Here is a 16,849-nt window from a genome sequence, read left to right as displayed (position 1 = left end):
CAGAAAGTCAGCAGAACTTTGTGAGAAACACGACTTTTTTCCAGGTGCACTCTCTGTCTGTTTGCTGGCAACAGCAGCACCTCTGTCTCTATGAATACCACACGCAGTGGTATGCAGCATGCTCCGGGCATAACACAGCAAAACATCAGTGAGAAGTGGCTTCCAGCTGGTGACCTTACAGCAGGCCCTAGGCCACCACCTGAGATTCAACAAGCAGGAATGCTCCATAGGTGTTCCAGCTACCTGTACAACTACCTGAGTTAAGCTGCATAAAAGTAAGGCTGTGGGATACGTTTTAAAACACAAGATAAAACAAACAAAAATACACCTGGTGTGTTGCAATAAATGTTCCACTTATTGTTCTTTTTCTTACAAACAAAGTAAGAATTCCAATTTCAGTTGGACATCATGTTTTTTTAATGAGGTGAGCGCCACAAATCAAATCCTACTCACCTCCACTGCATACGAGTGAAAATGTATAAGAGAGGAATAGTTTGAGCAAATAAGACAGAAACTATCTGCATTGCAAACATAGCTGCGAGCAAGTGAGGAATAGAAAATTCTGGTGTTTGTAAAGCGGGTGAACTGTGCGTGAACATATGTCTGTCCTTCCAACCCTCAGGAATAGATTCCCAGGATAGTAACATTTCTTGTTTTCCAATCAATGCAAGTGTTTTGATTATTTGAGCTTCTCTTCACCTTTTCTCACCTCTCATGATGCAAAACCTGACCTCAACCTCAATCTAACCCCAACAACTCTTATCTCTGCCTACTCTTCAGACTTTAGATAACATATCTACTATGAGTACAGAAAGATAGCTCAATATGATACGTCTACCGAGTCTCACTAACTCAGCTCTGCAACAAATTACTTGCAGACCGAAAGGATTTTTCTCATAGCTCAACAATGGAAAAACAGACAATTGTTGCCAGGACACCTAAAGTCAGCTGTTACACTTTATAACATATTAGTGTTTAATATATGTCAAATTTTTTAGCACCTATAAAAGCTCAGTGCCACTGATTGGGACACATGAAACTATAGAAGCTAGAAACCTATGAATATGAAATATGGTATCTAACCAGATTCATACTCTGGATGGCATTACCTTGGCCTCCAGTAACGCTGTGAGGAACCTTGGAGTCATTTTTGACCAGGACATGTCCTTCAACGCACATATTAAACAAATATGTAAGACTGCTTTCTTCCATTTGCGCAACATCTCTAAAATTAGAAATATCCTGTCTCAGAGTGACGCTGAAAAACTAGTTCATGCATTTATTACTTCCAGGCTGGACGACTGTAATTCATTATTATCAGGATGTCCAAAAAACTCACTGCAAAGCCTTCAGCTAATCCAAAATGCTGCAGCAAGAGTCCTGACAGGGACTAGAAGGAGAGAGCATATTTCTCCTGTTTTGGCTTCCCTTCATTGGCTTCCTGTTAAGTCCAGAATTGAATTCAAAATCCTGCTCCTCACATACAAGGTCTTAAATAATCAGGCCCCATCTTATCTTAATGACCTTGTAGTACCATATCACCCTATTAGAGCACTTCGCTCTCGCTCTGCAGGCCTACTTGTTGTTCCTAGAGTATTTAAAAGTAGAATGGGAGGCAGAGCCTTCAGTTTTCAGGCCCCTCTTCTGTGGAACCAGCTTCCAGTTTGGATTCGGGAGACAGAAACTATCTCTACTTTTAAGATTAGGCTTAAAACTTTCCTTTTTGCTAAAGCATATAGTTAGGGCTGGACCAGGTGACCCTGAATCCTCCCTTAGTTATGCTGCAATAGACGTAGGCTGCCGGGGGATTCCCATGATGCATTGAGTTTTTCCTTTCCAGTCACCTTTCTCACTCACTATGTATTAATAGACCTCTCTGCATTGAATCATATCTGTTATTAACCTCTGTCTCTCTTCCACAGCATGTCTTTTATCCTGTCTTCCTTCTCTCACCCCAACCGGTCGCAGCAGATGGCCCCGCCCCTCCCTGAGCCTGGTTCTGCCGGAGGTTTCTTCCTGTTAAAAGGGAGTTTTTCCTTCCCACTGTCGCCAAAGTGCTTGCTCATAGGGGGTCATATGATTGTTGGGTTTTTCTCTGCATCTATGAAGCGCCTTGAGGCGACTTTTGTTGTGATTTGGCGCTATATAAATAAAATTGAATTGAATTGAATTGAATATCTGGTCCTTCTTACCTGTGTAGTTGTTAAGAAGTCACCGCAGTCCAGGGTGTAAATGACGAGAGCCTGAACCAGTAGAATGAACTGGTTGAACTGCCAGGTCAGACAGAAACAGAACGTCGTCACATACATCAGCCACACCATCACCTTCTGAGGAGGAAACACAAACATACGCGCGCACACAGGGTTAGACGATTAATCTGCATAACTACAGCCACACTGCCTGATCACATTTCTTCTGTGCTGCTTGTACTTCTAAATTATTGCGTGGCTCGCCTCATCAGGCTGATCTATGTGGCGAGCTTGGGCTATAGCTCCGCGCTTACCTGCTGTAATGTGGTGAGCTGGGGTCTGAGGTAACAGGTGATAGCGGTGACCTGCAGCGCCAAGAAGGGCAAAGACCAGTTCTCTCTGAGGGAGATGGTGAACTCTACACGAGTAGTATCTACCCTGAAAGGAGAATGATTGATGAAGCGATGGAGAGATGGTGTTAAACCGTTTCAGCTAAACACCGTGAAGGAAACCTAACAGAAGTCTGGAACTTCTGGTGGCTTGAGAAAAAGAAAAAAAATTAAATCCTGAGATCATGGCGGCAGTTTTCAAAGCGCTCTGAGGTCGTACAGCGTTTACAGCTCCAAATGGACAGCAGAGAAAACGCCAGGAGGGTTTTTGAGACTGTTTAAACTTTAGTGCACTCCCAACAGTACAGAAAAGTAGGCAAAACCCACACACCAGTAACACAAACTAACAAAAGAAGAATTTAGATCTGCTTGTCCCGTACATGCACTGTGTCTGTTTGGTTTGTCAGTGGATTAGCTACACAACCTGGAAGGTCCACTAGCGACCAACTTTCAGCTACGAAGAAAAGTGCTTTATTTATGGACAGCCAGTCATGTCTTCCACTCACTTTACCCTCATTCTCATGATACGCACCAAGCAGACATGAGTGAGCACCTGTGCAACATCAAGTCAACTCCTTGTGTGAATTTAAAGCCTTTATTTTCCTATAATAATAATAATAATAATAATAATAATATCTATATATATTTGACACATTCGTATTAAAAAAAAAAAGCAACTGCTGAATCAATATTCAGGATGGACTGACAAATTCTGGCCTACACATAGACTGTATACAAAAGATGCACAGAGCCCATAGGTCTAAAAAAAAAGGCCAGTAGGGGGAGATTCCAGGGGTTTCAAAAAGAAGTCTGATTATACTGATGACTATGAGTGCATTCATTGTCAAATGATAGCTTAATTTTTATTACACTTAATTTTAGTGTTAATTGCTACTTTTAAGTCTTTGTTCATATAGCAGGGATTTTAATTTTGACATTAAATTCTCATTTAGACTGAAATAGACCACAAAGTAGAGTTCAGAGTGCTTCAAAGCTTGGCTGCGTGGTGACTGAGAAGTTGCTGAGTGTGCACTGAGCTAATCACCCCCTCGATCAACAAATTAAACAACTAACTAAAGAAATTAGGAAAATAAAATTTGTTCTTGAAATGCTTAAAAACATTCAGGGAAATAAAAAACTCTCCTGGAAACTTTTCTTTGACCAATAACGCCAAATATGTCAGAAGCCACATGATGTCACTGACATAACTTAATGTTTGGACCCAAATTTGAAATCTCTCACCGCTGAGAATTTTGGTTGGTTTCCACCACTCTGGTGTTTTTGGGTGTAGGCCAGCTTGAAGGCCGTCTATTAGGCACAACCAGCTGGTAGGAAGCTAAAAACAAGGATGAAATATTTTGTCAATATTCCAGATCTATTAAGAAGTCCGCTGCTGATGTGCAGTGCATCTAACACAGTGTTTAAAACTCTGCTCACACTATATCGGCTCAAAATGTGGTCATAAATTTTTTGTACTTGTAAAAAAGATTTGTATGTGTAAAAAGAATTTGTGTGTGTGTAAAAAAGATTTGTATGTGTAAAAAAGATTTGTGTGTGCGTAAAAAAGATTTGTGTGTGGACTTAGCCCAAAAAAAACCCCTGCAAGTTACAAGTACGAATTTTGACCCTATTTTTCTTCCTTTCATCTGATTGGTCAATGTCATGTCAATCACAAATGTAACAATCCAATCAGAGAACAGATGGGTTTGGCTGTCGGAGGGGCGCTTTTTTGAACTGCAGGTCCTTGAAGGGTAATACAGTTTGAAGCTGGAGGATCTCTATATAAATATCCGATAGCAGTTAGGTCCCCTAGCTTTCAGCAGCTGTTGAAAGGATAAAGTTGTGCTATATCAGTGGTTAGAAATACCATTATTACTTTAGGATTAGTTTAACACAAAGTCAGGGCTGACCCGGGACCATTGCTGTGAGTCACAGTGCGCAGCATAAAAGTCCTTTCACATCGGACGCAGGATGTGCTGCTAATGCTAACTGCTAACTAAAAGCAAAGGATCCAGAATTTGTTGCTGGCTGCTGGGCTCTGTGGGTTTTTGCAGCAGCTCTACCTGTACTAGATGCACCTGCTCCTTGTCTTTTCTGTCTCTGACTTTATGTCCTCTACAAGAGTTTCTGGTTTTTTTGCTGGTTCTTCAAATGTTCAATAAAAACATGTATGCTAATTCATAACGAAGAAAGCTTTGTAATGAAGACTGTCATTTCCAAAACACTGCCCGCCCCCACCCCGCGGTCCGCAGCGCTGTTGAAAAGGCTGTGGAAGTCCCTATATTAAACACGTAGACCTGTGACACAAAAATCACCAAACTCAGACGACCACAGACTGTTTTCCTTCGTGGTGATGAAGGAAAACGCTGGGTTGGCATGTAAAAGGGCATTTATTCCCTTCAAAGACCTGCAGTTCAAAAAAAGCGCCCCTCCGACAGCCAAACCCATCTGTTCTCTGATTGGATTGTTACATTTGTGATTGACATGACATTGACCAATCAGATGAAAGGAAGAAAAATAGGGTCAAAATTCGTACTTGTAACTTGCAGGGGGTTTTTTTGGGCCAAGTCCACACACAAATCTTTTTTACGCACACACAAATCTTTTTTACACATACAAATCTTTTTTACGCACACACAAATCTTTTTTACACATACAAAATATTTATGACCACATTTTGAGCCCATAACACTACAGTAAAGAGCAGAAGTTTAGAGGAGACACGACTCTCACATAACCTGAAATTTCTTAAGCTTTTCTGACCCTTCGTGCTCACACCGCTGCTAAAAATCATGTGTGAGTAACGAGATTATTGATGTTCCCTGCAAACATCTGTGTAGTATGACCCCCACTGATCACTTGCATAATGTATATGCTCAGATGTTGAAGTCACTGATCTAAGAAATGAAGACGATAGATGCTTCAAGCTAACAAACGCCCACGGTTTGAGATTTACAGCCCATCACTTCTAAATCCAGACGATTGGTCTGAAGTGAATGCAAAATACGCACTTAAGTCTTCTCTTCCATCTGTGGGAGATTTTTAACTGAAACTTAGTAGAATGTACTCTGGGTTTGACAAAAAGGTTTGCTACACAAGGTTTGTTATATAACATAAACAATGAGACCTTCCCATCTCTCTCGGTTGCCTTTCACAGCCTGTGGATTGATTTGCACAGTATGTGAGACACTTGGGATAAACATTCCACAAAAATACAAATAATGTGACATTTATGCTCACTCCCAAGTGGCGGTCCAGCGTCCCAGCATCAACAGTGAGCAACACAAAGCAATCGCTTAAGTTTACTTCAGTGTCAACAAACTACTGGTTCAGACCAAAGAAATTGATTTTAACTTCACATAAGGAAAGAAAAGAAAAAACTTTTGGGGCTTTAGATGGCATTTCACTACTGACAGCATATGTGAAGAAACAAATGAGCTACTGCTTTCAGCATTCAACAATGTGTCACGATTAAGTAGGCGGGTAAGCCAAGATCAGCTAAGATTAGCTAGAAGAAACCCATCTAATGAAGGATCAACATCAGCAGGGAATTGGACTCACAGAGAGCTTCATCCAAACTCAAGGAGGGGAGCTAACCTACTTTGTCAACTTAACCGACTAACCATCACCAGGTGGCTAAAGCCTCAGTCACACTTAGTCATGTGAAGCTAAAAGTTACATAGTACTGACTTTTTTAACCCTCTTAATTCAAGAGCATAATCCTAGCTATGGTGGTCGCTGTAGGACAAACATGTTGTGGTCACCTAAGAGTGATGCTAGGTGTCAATGAGTCAATAACATCCCTTCTTACCAATGACACTGATATTGAGGTGTGTTTCTGAGAATAGCATACCTGTCAGTAAGGCTTCTGTTTTTGCCACCGTTACTAGCTGTTGTTAGCTGCGGTTAGCTGTTATTAGCTGCTGTTAGCTATTATTAGCCGCTGTTAGCTACTGCTGTTAGCTGCTGTTAGCTGCTGTTAGCTACTGTTTGATGTCTTTTAAGTAGATATAATATAGTTGGACTCTTGGTGAATAAACTCTCAGATGATGTCAGAATGTAATCAAACTGTTATTAGAGAAAGTGTGATTTTTAGGACTTTCAAGCCTAACGTTAGCTAGGATGATGTTAGCTTATAAACAGCTGCTGCTTTTTGTTGTTTGGGTGGTTCGTTTATGAAAAAAATCAATTTGTTGGAAGATATAAATACACACTAATCTATTTATATTTATCAGTACAATATCTTTTCTTTGTGTTACCTAAAAAAAAATTACCAACTGCACCTTTAAGAGTTGATCCATAAAATAAATTAAAAAGGACTCTTTGTTATATTGAGAGGAAAAACTGCCATGACAGAGTCAAGTGCGAGAAGAAAGGAACTAACTCTCCTCCTTCACTGTGTCACGCACACAGATAGTTATTACTCACCTGTTAAGGATGTACCAGACCCCGGTGAGCACACCAGCAAGCCAGGAGCCAGACAGAAGCCACGCTGTGAGGTACAAAGCGATCACATACACAGCTTGGAGCGAGAACACTGTGTAAATATAAAAGTACACGGGCTCCAAATATGACTGGGCCACACACACAAAAACACAGACACACACATACACAAAGGGAAGCCATTAGTTCATTAGGCAGCGCGATTGAATGCACAGAGTTGACAACAGTGACAGCGACTGACTCGGGCACTCGAGAACACTGTGGCATTTTCAAAGTTGTGTCTGATATTTCACTCCCTGACATTCTTGTCTCTCGGTGAGACAGCTGATGAAGCTTAGTCGCGGTGTCTTGGTTAATTGTTATGCCAATACAGAAACCTTTTCCTCCAGTGTGACAAGTGTAAGGGCTCCGAGTCATGTCAGCTAAAAAGACAGAAAAACAAAGGAACGCCACTGCGCCTCAAACACCTTCTCCTCATTTGACTACGATCATTACAGTAATAATGCCAAAATATAATATATTTTTCAAAACACTGGAGAGTGACTTTACTTTCTCCCCCCACCCCTACACATAAAAAGGATGTGTTAATTAACAGAACAAATGACAAAAGTCCCAGACAATCTAGCTGGTGTAGCTGAGGTCTTTAATCTTTTGTGTGTTACCAGCCGAGATGACAGGTGAGTGTTGTATTACCTGTATGGGCAACAATCTGTAGAGAATACTGAGGAAGACCTCTTGGTAGATATTCATTCGCTGCAAGAGGTTAATGGTCCTCTTGGATTCTGTCAAGTTGTCATGGATCATTTCTTTGAGCCCTGCAAACACAAAATTCACACACACAAACACACCATTTGAAAAATGCCACCAGTTCTTTAATATTTTTTTGCAAACTGATAATTATTATTGGCTTTATGACATCCAGGGAGGAAGGGGTGTTAATGTTTCTCAAAGCTCACCTGGCTCATTTATTTAGCTCAGACTCGTGCCATTAGAGAAAAACAACAGGGTCGGAAATTTGCATCGACCACTAAAAACACAGCGTGTTCTGTTTGAAGTTAAATTCCTGCATTGCTCAAAGCACACTCGGAACGCTTCAAACTTCACTTCATTTCCTGAATTTTAGCAAACTAAATGTAGTTTGTTCTGTTTTTCTCCCAAAAAAAATCCCCTAAATGACCCAAACATCAATCTAATAAATAAAGCATGTGAAAATTTCCTGCAGTGCTTTATTGGAGATGGGTTGTGGGGCAACTTCATCCCCCATGAAATAATAAAAACAACCTTTGAGGAAAAAAAAAAGATTTTTGGTTTAAAACATTAAAAATGTAACAAATGCGCCCCGTGTACAGACGGGTGTGTCCTCACCGCAGAGGCCTGGATCCTAGTCAGCCCTCATCTCACCACCAAAAAAAACGACAAAAAGCCAAAAATATAAATCTTCTTTTTAAGCGAGTTGATTTGGCAACTCTTAAAGTTTTTGTTATTTCTCGGATACGTTGATTTAGGTTTCTCAACCTTCTTCATTTGCATCGACATCTCTTTGGACCTTAAATTGAGACTTAATGGCCAAGACCACGCACCTCGTCTATGCATGAAGATGAAAAATGCGTCATTTTTGACAGAACTATTCATTATTCTGCTTATAAATTGTTACAAACTAGGACTCGAGTTTCCACTAACTCAGTAATAAAAACACAAAAGCACATGTGCATCTTTACAAAGCACATCATGACAAACTGACCCGGTTTTACAAACTGCACCTTGGACTGCTGGATTTTCACTGTATGTAACCGATCGATTTCCTCTGACTCTGAGTGTGTGGCTGATGTGGCTCATAAATACAAACCCACAGAGCATTACCATCACCTCTGCTTTAGTGCATTTCAAGTGCTCTTGCTTTTTGGGCTTGATGGTCTGCAACTTTACTGTTTCAGTCCACTCTCACCTCCCGTCAGCGCGGTTTTCAGCAGACAAAGACAGGCAAAGTTAATGACTAGCTGTGGAACATAGAGGAGCTCTTAGCAGCTTTTTACAGCCGGATATTTTGCTGTGATGCTGGTGGGAACACATCAAAGAGGAAAAGAAGGTAAATATTGGACTTAGATTTGCTAAGCTGCCAAAAACATTACTCCAAATGAATGCTAATGTGGGATGCTGGATGTGTCAATGGGGAAATATTTAAAAGGACATATTACATCATTGTTTTGCACACAGCTGGTTTCTTCTCCATTAAATGGGAAAAAAGCCTCTGTTTTCCAGTAATTGAGGTTTAAACTATAATTTAGGTTTATTACTACTTAGCTGCCAAGGGCATCAAAAGTGGAGAGGCAAGGGGCCCTCGTCTCCCCTCACTTTATGTCCCGCTCTCACATCCTTCAAAAAGATTTAAAGTTTAGGTCTTCTTGCTCATTTTTAACCAAATCTTTTCTTTTTTCATGCTTTAGCTGGTCAGACGCATCTCCCTAATATTTGTTTTTTGGTTTTATTATTGTGGACTCGCCACACAATTTAAAGCTACTGTACTACATTACCTCTGCACATTTTAAATTCATCTTTAGACTATGCTGGGATTGGCGAAGCTCCTCGGTTCATCCACTGACTGGAATGAGCTGTTTTTGCTCCTCCCCCATTAAACCAACTTTCTCTTTCTACTGATTGGCTGCCTCACATAAAAAATTATAGAAGGCAAATGGGTGGGTGGGGCTTCCTGCGACAGGCAACGCAAGACGACCGTATTAGGTATATCCCCGCTCCATGACATCACATCATACATATTCAAGAGAAGAAACATAGACCTATTTATGAGGGGCAGCCAATCAGAAGAAAGCTGGTTGAACAGGAAGGGAACTAATCTGGCTTCTTTCAGACAGAAAAAAAAAGTACAACATAATTAATAATAATTTATACTCTAGTGAAAGTAAAAGCTGCACTTTAACATGAAAAACTCAAAGGGAATACACCTGGAATGATCTTTCATTACAAACCTGGATCACTAATACCACCACAGGAGGTCAGAATGAAAGCACAAAGTGTTGGTGATTATGTTAGGCTATGTCTTGTTCTTTTTTCCTCTTCCAAATGAGATTGATGAAGTGGTGTTTTGTCTCTTGCCTCGTCTGACTGTTAAAGCTATGCTGCTACATGTTCTAAATTGCTTTGGTCCAATGGCATTATTACAGAAGGGAATGATGGCAAGAATTACCAAAATAACACTAACATATAAAAAAGAATGACATTTTAACATTATTCTGTCACAGAAAACTCTGCTGCTGGTGTTATATGAGCTGATGCCCGCACTGATAGCATTAATCCATATTGGTTACTCCATGCAGTATCATCACCATGTACTGGGTTTGACTGAAACAAAGTGTGACATGGAGCGAGGAGCGAGGGCTGACTTTCTGCTGCAGGCTGGGATGTGTCAGCCTGATTTCCGCTGTGTTCTTGATCCATGGAAAACCATAAAAACCAGCACGGTTTTGCATAAACAAAGTGCACATTACCACCCACACGCATGACCCACTCGACTTTGTTCATTCATTTACGGCATTTGCTGTCATGCCTTTCTTTTTCCACCTGACTCTGTGTCCTGCCTTGCTCGCTCATCTGGATTCTTTCTCCTATTTTAGCTCATTTATTTTCATTACATCTTTCCTTCACATATCCCTCCTTTTCTTTCATTTCTTGCCTTTTCAATTATTGCTTCCTTTCTCACTTTCTCCCTATGCCCATTTCCCACTTCTTCCATTACCTGCCGTCAGTTCAGCGCTTCATCCCTAACACCAAAAACCTACTGTAGTTTGTGCATAACGAGCTGCTGTGCTGTGACAGAAAAACAAGGGAACATAGAAAGGGACGGGAAGGGAGGTCAGCCAGTTCCTCAACTGATTAGACTACAGCTCAATTATTTGCCTTAGTGGAAAATTAGGCACAGTTCCAACAAGGAATTTTACATGGTAATGGGAACAAAATAATTAGGCTAATTTCCCTCAGACCAGACTGTGCATCATGAGAAAAGTGCAGTGATTTGTTTGGTCGGGTGGAAATAATGGAGTGAAAAACAGTTTTTCCTTACAAGTATGGATAGAGAGAGCCACCTGGTGTTGGCAACCATGTACAAAGGAAGGTGCTAACACAAGCTAGCTTCCTAAAACAAGAAGTTACAGAAAAACTGTAGGTCCCGGGTGATGCTATGCTGTAGTGACACAAGACTCGGTGGTATCGACCACGGCAGCACGGCACTGGTTACCGGCATTTCAGACAGTTTATTTCTAGACAGCTTCAAAGATAATAAAAATACATTTTGGCTTTATTTCCACAAAGTTCAGCTCTCTGGAGGACAGTGACGAAGATCTGGAGACTTTGCAAATTTATACTGAAGAGTGTTTGGAGCGAGTTGTTATGTGGAAGCCGAACCAGCAGCGAGAGGAGCCTGAGGACTCCCCTGAAGAGACCTCTACACATTTGGCTGGACTCTAACCTGTGTGTGTTTCTGTGATATATATACTCTCCCACCCACATCCACTTCTGACTGTTTAAGTGAAATCAAGGTCTGGTTTGCTCACAACCTTCTTAAACTTAATGGCAATAAAACAGAATTCATTTTAATAGGCACCAGATCCAACCAGAAGTCTTTCATTATCCATTGATAACTCTGTTGTCACACCCTCCCCTCAGGTTAAGAGTCTTGGTGTCACCCTCGATAGCACTCTGTCCTTCACAGCACATATAAATAATATCACTCGGTCTTCCTACTTTCATCTCCGTAATATTAACCGCCTTCGTCCCTCACTCACTCCAAACAGTACCTCCATACTTGTCAATGCTCTTGTCACATCTCGTTTAGATTACTGTAATTCTCCTCTCTATGGTCTACCTCATAAATCCCTCCATAAATTGCAGTTAGTTCAAAACACAGCTGCTCGTATTATTTCCAGAACTAGATCCACTGAACATATAACACCTGTTCTTAAACAGCTCCATTGGCTCCCAGTTCACCTCCGTGTCAATTTCGAGATCCTGCTTCTCACTTTCAAAGCGCTTCATAACCTCGCTCCTCCATATCTATCCGATCTTCTCCACACATACTCACCCCACCGTACACTCCGCTCTTCTTCAGCTTCCCTTCTGTCTGTTCCACCTTGTGTTATTGTAAGGTGACCTTGAGGGTCTTAAAGGCGCCTATAAATAAATTGTATCATTATTATTATGACCGAGGAGCTCGGTGGAGGCTTGAGTTTACCTGCATACATCGTTCTCACTGTGTCACCTGTTGACCACCTGCTGCTGGTTTGGACACACTGACTGGTGATAGTCACAGTTTTGTACAAAAAAGGCAAGTGTGCCTCATCGTTCATCAGCTCAGAGAGCTGGGCTGCTGGGAGCTTGCGTTTCCCTTCAGAGTGACTTCAACTATTTAAAATGAATAGACGGGATTTAAGAGGAAGGAGCGAAGGACACCGAGCAGCAGATCAGGCATAATGGAAACAGGCCAAAAGTTTATTAAGGAACCAAATTGGAATAATTTGTTTCCAGCAGGCTGGATAAGTAAGTGCTGTTTATTTCAGTATGAAATTTATTTCAAAATTGCTAAAATAACTCTCTCTGAATGAAACTGTCAATGGCCTGAATTCATTTATTGAATAAACTTTTTTTCTTTTTATTCAAAATAAACTTACATAGCAATGGAAACACTTGTATATTCCTCATTTCTCTGTATGTGTTATTGCAGAGTCTACCTTACAACATAAAGCAGCTTGAGGCGACTGTTGTTGTGATTTGGCGCTATATAAATAAAATTGAATTGAATAACACCCAGAAATGATTATTTAAGATAATGATTTGTTTTTAACAATAATCATTGACCGTCTCAGACCATCAGCAGCTGATATGGGTGTTTTTCTGAGGTCCAGTTATTCGGGCAGGTAGGTGGCAGAACTATTTTACTGAGGGACACCAGTACTAGAAGGATCAGTGGGTTTCATGAAATCTATGTACTTTTGATCAAAACATTATGTTGTCATGTTGCCTGTACACATGCCTTTAGTATGAAACGCTCTTTCTTCTCTTTCTGCAGCTTCATTTAAAGACACTGATCAGCTCCAGGTGTTGTAAATAAGCTGTAGGTCAGCGGACAGCGAACACCACTCCCTGGCTGTACTGATCTACCAGCAGGTGATCTGTATCTGTACTAACACCTTTTCTAAACTTCTTTTTTCTCTCCTAGGCATTTCTACATAGTCATGAAATGAGTTTCCATGGCCGAGCAGCTGCATCCAAGCCTTACGTCACAATGCAAAGCATCGGCTGCATGTAAAGCACGCCACCACTGGACTCTAGTGCAGGAAAGACGTGTTCTCTGGAGTGACGAATCCCAGTTACGACTGCAAGCGAGGCCTTCTCGTGCAACCTCAGTGTCTTACCTCAAAACAGTAGTTAAAAATGCCCATAAACACACATGTAAACTTTGTGGGTTACAGCAGGGATTGATTGAGGAATAGTGAGGGAGGGACTGAGGAGGAGAGCGGGACTGAGGAGAAGGGAGGGAATAATGGAACGAAAGAAGGGAAGAACGTGAGGAAGCAAGAAACTTTAGGGAGGGAGTGAGAAGGAAGGAGGGCGGGAGGGAGCTAAATAGAGAACAGAGGAAGATATTGAGGGAAGGAGAGAGATGAAGATTTAGAGGAGGTCCTGTAGGTGGTGACGGAGTGAAGAAGATGAGGAAGGGAGTCAGTAAAATGGAGTGAGGAAGAGGGAGGGGAATAAGAGAAGGAGATATTAATAAGTGAGGAGATGGGACGGAACGGGGTGTGATAATGAGGGAAAAGTGAAGGGAGGAAGACAGAGCGATGGAGGGAGTGAGGTAGATGAGAATTGGTGGAGGGAGTAATAGAAGACAAGAAGAAAGGGAATTACTTCAGGGAGGGAGTCAGGGAACAAAATATGGAACAAGAGGAGATACTTTGCAGGTCTTATGTGTGAGAGTAGTAGTTAAAAAAAACACTACTTCAGATATCAATTTATAATGATTTTAGAGATTTTAAAGTTGTCTTATGCTACCTGCTCCACGCTGTCTATTTATTATCATCATTATCAGGAGCATCCCTTTGCATCATGGATGTGCAGCCGAGGCAGCAATCTGCAGTTAATGCACAAACACACTACGGGTTCATCCCCCGAGTTCGCTGACGTTTTTATGCTTGAATGATTCTCAGGTAATTGGTAAATGGCTAAATAGATTAAAAAAATACTGGCGGCCACCAGTGCTGCCCCTCCGCCTCCAAGTAGATACACGTATGGTATCCATTTAAAAATTCCACGTCAGCTTGTACTCAAGTTACTGCAATCACAAGATTCAGAAAACATGACCTCTGACCTCGAGGTCAAGGTCACCGGGATTCAAACCTGACTGTGATTTTTTTGTAGATGAACCAATGGTATCTCCCCCCCCCTCACTCAACCCACTTTTCGATTAACACCTGGACACTACAGCTTCTTGTAACATCCACTTCAGCTTTTCTTTCCACACACTATTTTGTTGGAGTGGAAAGATCTTGGATCATTTTGACCCTCAAAGTAGTGTTTGTGAAGAAATGACAACTGTCATGAATACAAACCTGCGATCACAGGGCATACCTTCTTGTATTGATGGGGCGTGCAGCATTTGTTTATAGTAGGAGTAGTATAGTCCACACTCTGTCCGAAAGGAGATCTCCCTCTCCACTTCCTGAAAATAAAAAGGAGGATTTTAGTTTCATGAAAGCAAACACTTCTGTTCTCTGTAATACGGAAAACAGATATCCTGGCAAGACATGACAGAAACATGGAGGATAAAGGCAAAGCAGCTAATACACTCATAATCCTCTCCAGTAATAATCAGACAGGTAACACAGTGTGTGAGTGCGTGCTTGGAGGATGTCTTCCCAAGAGACTTCCTGCTCGTCATGCGTGATTACTGCTCCTCAGGGGGGTAAGAGGAGAGAGCAAACAGCGAACAACCAGCTGTGGAATATTAAGCCAATCATTAATCTATCATATTTAGTCTGCAAATTGTTTTTGCAACTGTGCTTGACAAAAAGAAACGCTTTGATTTTAGCTACTCATTTCTTCTAAAACTCACTGAAAGTCTGTCAAATTGTTTCTCCAGATTTACTGCAGCCAAATCCGGTCCAAGCAATCTCCAAATCCTCCGCTTGTTAAAAACCAAAGCATGTTTCCGAGTATTACTGCATTTTATCTGATATTTTTCCAGTAACAACTTCCAGTAATAACTAAAACCTCACAAAAGGACTATAAAATTAGAAATGCATATAACATCTGTCCATTAAAACCAATTGATCAATAGAAAGGATTTTCCAATAACAACGTTCAATTTCTAACATTCATATAAACTTGTACATAAAATGTTCTGTATTCTGAACATATTTCACGCATTTCAGAGGAGAAAGATCCTAATTTAAATAGCCCGGCTCATTCTGCAGTTCTTATATCTGACAAATCATCATAACCAGTCTGTGGAAACCTGAGAGCAGTTATTTGTTCTGTAGCCATCAGGGAGCAACAGGACAGGGGATCCCAATCAGATCGCCCACCGAGGCAGGTGTTCCCACCAGTTAATTAACGTCATTTACTTGGTTGAAACCATTAGCTGATTAACAGAGTGTAAATCGGCATGGGTCTGCCTCCTGAGGAGAACAGCAGAAAACCACTGGTTCATAACGCAGATATGATCAGCTGCAAAAAATTAAATACGCATTTGGACGAGCCTCTGGAAGAAAAGACGAGACTGATTCTACGAGCACAGGGACGGCTCGGAGCGCAAGAACGATGAGGAGGGCAGTGAGCGTTTTTAACCTCGGGACTCTCTGCAGCCGCAGGCGCTCGGTTATTGTGTTCTTGTTGCTCCGTCAGAAAAACAAGACTACATCTGGAAAAACTATCAAAGTTACTGACATCATACAAAAACATGGCAGATTAAAATAAATATTTTGATCATGGTAAGAGCATTTTGATTAACAACGGGAAACCACGTTAGCTGCTCCACGTGTGAACTGATCCCGATAATCACAGACGTATCAGCTACGAGCCTCAAAAGGAGGTCAAGTATATTACTGGCACCATCTATGAAGAAGCTGTTTCAACACTATCTGCAAATGAGTTCACCACATCATCTTTGTATGATTTAGAAGCAAATAAACACCCCAAAATTGAAAGAATGAGTTCACAGCTCAAGAAATGGGAACATCCAGGAAGCACTTGGAGTCACAGATTTGACCTTTTGCAGGAAGATGGATGGCATCTACATCCTGTGTTTAAATGAAAGCTAACAGACTGTCTGAGAAGTTGATGGAGTGGCAGCCAGACGAGAGTGCGAGCCTCCCAGGACTCATCCATACACTGAATGGATGCACAGCATTTCCACAAATACATGTGGATTAATAGACATATATATAGAAACTGTGTTGTTGCCTCCAGTGGCAACAACACAAACATAATGTTAAAAGTTGACAAATAGACACCTTCATAAAAACTTCCTACACATGAAGAGAAAAATTAGCTATAGAGATCCAACATTTTCGTACCAGGGTCTGAATGTGACCTTCTGTGAAGTCAGACGTTTTAACATTGGCGTCTACAGAGGCTGACTCGCGTTTGGAGACGGCCTCTAGTGGCCATTCCGGGAACTGCACTGATTTGGCAGAGTTGCATCTTGGTTGAAGAGATATTTCTTGGTACTTAAGATCATTTCTAACATTTCTGAATTATGCAGCACTTTTCCAACTGAGCAGGCGAAACTTTATCTCTAACTTCAGAAAAGAAAAAAAAAAA

General features: G+C 41.2%; 1 protein-coding gene across 3 annotated transcripts in view; it reads right to left on the bottom strand.

Moving 5' to 3' along the window:
* Window positions 1–16,849, bottom strand: part of dpy19l3 (dpy-19 like C-mannosyltransferase 3) — an 88,312-nt gene that overhangs the window by 56,044 nt on the left and 15,419 nt on the right. For all 3 annotated transcript variants that reach the window (XM_084927250.1, XM_084927243.1, XM_084927239.1), the window contains 5 exons: window positions 14,657–14,747; window positions 7,715–7,836; window positions 7,007–7,152; window positions 2,504–2,627; window positions 2,193–2,327 (listed from right to left, as the gene is read on the bottom strand). In XM_084927250.1, the coding sequence (XP_084783376.1) occupies window positions 2,193–2,327; window positions 2,504–2,627; window positions 7,007–7,152; window positions 7,715–7,836; window positions 14,657–14,747 (618 nt within the window). The remainder of the gene's footprint in view (window positions 1–2,192; window positions 2,328–2,503; window positions 2,628–7,006; window positions 7,153–7,714; window positions 7,837–14,656; window positions 14,748–16,849) is intronic.

The sequence above is a fragment of the Perissodus microlepis genome, chromosome 1 (genome assembly GCF_051167445.1).
Source record: "Perissodus microlepis isolate ML-2025 ecotype Zambia chromosome 1, ASM5116744v1, whole genome shotgun sequence".
Classification (NCBI taxonomy): Eukaryota; Metazoa; Chordata; class Actinopteri; order Cichliformes; family Cichlidae; genus Perissodus; species Perissodus microlepis.
The sequence above is the reverse complement of the archived record's forward strand: the minus strand, read 5'-3'. Positions and strand labels throughout refer to the sequence as shown.